Raw genomic sequence first — 4,000 nt, 5'->3', positions numbered from 1 at the left:
TGAAAGTCCATAATACTACAGAATGAAGTGCAGTTGAAAGTGAAGAGCTGAATTTATGGAAAAAAAAAATCTACCATCAATAAATGTCATCTACCGAAATAATATTGTGCTAAATTCAATTAATCGCCATTCAATTAACTAAATCACCTAAATTTTCGTAGACCGGCGTATATAGTGAGAAGCTTTTAAAAGGAATGGAAAGATCATATTATTAATCACTGATTCCGAAGTATTTGGAAATAAAACATGAATTTCTCCCTAATAAATTGTTTTAAAAATCAAATATTTGCCATATTTTCAAGGATTTCATATTTTGTGGGCCAGGTTTTCATATTTTGATCGAAATGTGAATCTCAAATTTATTCATTATGACCTGCCCGATTGAAAATTTTATTTTTTCTTATATACATTCCGCAACCTTCTTATATCGTACCTACATACAAATTATAAATAATTAAATAATTCGTAATATACTCGTATAGTATGTCCTTTCTCCATAAATAGCAAAGAACTCCTTTTCAATATCAAAATGTGTTTAATGGGATAATTTTGTTGTGATTTGAATAATGCTTAAATGTAGGTATCCTTTTTCATTTAATATTATTTTGAAAATATTAAAGTTACGGCCATCATAAAAAGCTTACGAGTATTTTAATATTAGTGATAAAAATATTTTAACATTAAAATGAAAATATTTAAGCATGCCTTAAAAGAATTCCTGGCAAATTCCACAGTACATGGTGTCAGATTTTTGGTAGATGATTCAAATTCTATATTTGAAAAAATTTTCTGGGTTGTTTGCATTGTTATGTCCTGGTATGGTTCAGGATTATTAATAATGACATCTTTAGGTATAACAGTAAATTTTTATAATTTTCTTGAAAATTGTTTTTTCTTAGAACAATAATAATATTACAGTTGCCTTTGAAAATAATGCAATTAGTTTTGTTGTTGAAACATCTTATAGAGATTGGGAAACCAATTTTCCCGCTATAGTTGTATGTGAATCAAAAAATATGGATCATATACAAGAAATAGCAGAACAGTTAAGTTTAAATAATTTTTGTTTTTGAATCAAACTATTTAAAAAAATTATTGTTAACAAAAATATACTCACTTTTTTATTGTACTTTAAAAGATTATGGGGTGCCGATCATGATTTTACCTTAGAAGAAGTTCTAAGTGAAATTGCATTTTTTAAAGGCGAATCATATCATGCAGTACATGAATGTGGTGGACCACAGCCAGCTGAAAATTGTTTCCAATCGAACTTCAGTTACTATTCGAAATTAGTTCGAAGTACTTGTGCAAATGCAATAGAAGATTGCTCGTGGAATGACAATAAGTTTGAATGTTGCAAATATTTTCATATAATGGAAACTGAATTAGGACTATGCTATGCTTTAAATTCAATACAAGCTAAGTAAATAATATATAATTAAATTAAATGATAATGTATTGGTAAAAACAATTTCTTCACTTTTTTTAAATAACATCAGTTCGGTTGGCCCAAAATTGGACATGACTTCTAGCATTCATACTGGACCAGGATGGTTGAAACTTCAACTAAATACCGAAGCAAATGTATTAATATTCTCTATTCTACTTACCTGTTGTTTTGTATACTTAAAATTTTTTATTTACTTATCCAATTTCTTATATATTCAAAATGTATTTTAATTATGAATTTAATAAATAAAATATTTTTAGATTTTCATTTTAGGTGAAGAAGATGTTCCAACTTTAGTAACACCTAAAACTGAAATTCTTAATGTTGGTCCATACGTATCCTATAAGTATGCAAAATTATTTAAAGAAGCTACATTTTTGATTAAACATTAAAAATTCTGTGGTTATAAGTAGCAGTAGCCTGAGTCGATTTAAATAATTCTCCACAGTTAAGTTTATATTGTGTACCAATTCGATTATTATACCTGAATTTATTCAGAAATTAAGAGCGACAGTATCTAAAAAATTATATCAATTTTGACTTGGGTAGTTTTCTCTTAATACCACAGAATTATGCATGTTATATCTACTATAAAATGTATTAATTATTAACATTATTATATAAAATAGACGTCTAATTGACATTAAAAATATTGAAAATGATGAAGGTACACGAGAAGTACGAGTTGATCAAAGAAGATGTCGCTTTAGTGACGAAAATTATTTAGATGTTCATAAATATTACAGTTATAGTGCTTGTACTGTTCAATGCCGTAAAGATAAACAAATATCATTATGTAATTGTGCTGGACATTTAACACCAAATACACCAGACCACATGTATTGCAATATGACAGGATTAGAATGTTTAAATCAAAATTATGAAGATTTATCAGTAATTATTGCTGAATGGTCTCATCATAATCGAAAAGGATTAATATGTGATTGCTATCCATCGTGTACAGAAGTTGATATTTCAGTGATTTATGATAATCGAGAAAAGTATATATACATATATAAATACAAATAATCAAAATTAAAAAACAGAAATTTTTTCTTTATTCATTTTATTCTCAAACATAGCCTTTATGGGCATGAAAAACCTATTTCTTTTGTTGAAATTGGTTTAGTTGATTTACCAACAGAAAGATATAAACGCAATGTAGTAAGAGGAAAGCTGGATTTAGTTGGTAAGCTAATAAAGTAAATTTTTCTTCTTCCAGTTAAAAAAAATTATATTGAATATAGAAAAAGAAAACAATTATCCTGTCATATATGCGGAATCTTAATACCTCTTTAAAGAAACGAAAAACTTAAGAATTATGTGTAGAGAATTTATTGAAAAACTAGTAATTTTTTATATATACCTTCAACTTTTGAATTTTCTCATTAAATTTTTCACTAAAATTAAAACAGGGTATTTCTCTGTCAAAAATATTTTAATATCAAATGACTGGAATATGAAATTTATTTTTATAATTGCCGAATACTATGGCCTAATAAATTTTATCCAATAACTTTAAGAAATGATGCTTTTTGTGAAAAACTTCAAACACAGAAAAATAATAGTTCAAAAATAATTATGTATATCAAATTCACAGTATTTACAGTTTCATAGGTGCATAGATGTAATAAAATTATTATACTGTGTAGAATGTTGATGTGTCATAAATGTCAAATACTAATAATTTTAATTAAATTAACGACTCCATTTAGTATCATAAAAAGTCGTAAACTTTAATAAATGGCAACTAACATTTTAATTAACAAAATTTAATTAATTATAATAGTTATGCAAATTAATTGAAATTATTTCATATTTAATTCGTTTTAATTATAATTTTTATTATTTTATTCAAATAATAATTTTTTTTGTTTCATTTCTTTTTTCGTATATTTGTATATTTAGTTTCAATTGGTGGAACAACTGGCCTATTTGTTGGTGCGAGCGTTCTCAGTTTTGTTGAAATATTATATTATTTTACAATAAGACCATATACAACATTAGCAAAACAAGAAAAGTGAAATTTAATACAAAAAAATTCGAAATTATAAGTCCAAAATTAACCAAATCCAACATAAATGTACAAAATGAACATAAAAAAATTTTTGGCGCAAAATTTAATAACATGTTATCAAAATATACTTCAATTATATTCTGGACAGGTACGAGTTTAAAATCGTAAATACAAGATATCAATATAGCAAATAAGAGAAAAGAAAATAAAAAACATGCCGGAAAATTTCAATATACAAAAAACAAAAACAAATAACAGAATTCATGCATAAGTATTTGACTTTGTTACATAACAATTTTTCATTCCATCTTTACTCGTAAATAAACTCTAACTTAACCTTTATCTACTTACCATCATTATTTTTATACATATATGGATAATTTATATATTTACAAATAACATGATTCAATGTGCGTACATGCGAATGTCACCTAACAGCTTATTATCAACTTGTTATTGCTGTTATTGTTGTTGTTTTCTGAATTACCAATTTGGCTATGAAATATTTTATAACTGCACGATCGTGGTCAAAT

General features: G+C 25.6%; 1 protein-coding gene across 1 annotated transcript; it reads left to right on the top strand.

Annotated features, from left to right (window-relative positions):
• The first annotated feature begins 685 nt into the window (after window positions 1–685).
• LOC129615188 (sodium channel protein Nach) lies at window positions 686–3,474 on the top strand. The gene is made up of 8 exons (XM_055530287.1): window positions 686–851; window positions 919–1,045; window positions 1,139–1,423; window positions 1,500–1,584; window positions 1,711–1,796; window positions 2,080–2,451; window positions 2,533–2,639; window positions 3,359–3,474. The coding sequence occupies exons 1-8, from the start codon at window positions 686–688 to the stop codon at window positions 3,472–3,474; spliced, it is 1,344 nt and encodes a 447-aa protein (XP_055386262.1).
• Window positions 3,475–4,000: the final 526 nt, after the last annotated feature.

This window comes from Condylostylus longicornis, unplaced genomic scaffold, assembly GCF_029603195.1.
Source record: "Condylostylus longicornis isolate FDR11 unplaced genomic scaffold, ASM2960319v2 ptg000135l, whole genome shotgun sequence".
In the NCBI taxonomy this organism is placed as follows: Eukaryota; Metazoa; Arthropoda; class Insecta; order Diptera; family Dolichopodidae; genus Condylostylus; species Condylostylus longicornis.
The sequence above is the reverse complement of the archived record's forward strand: the minus strand, read 5'-3'. Positions and strand labels throughout refer to the sequence as shown.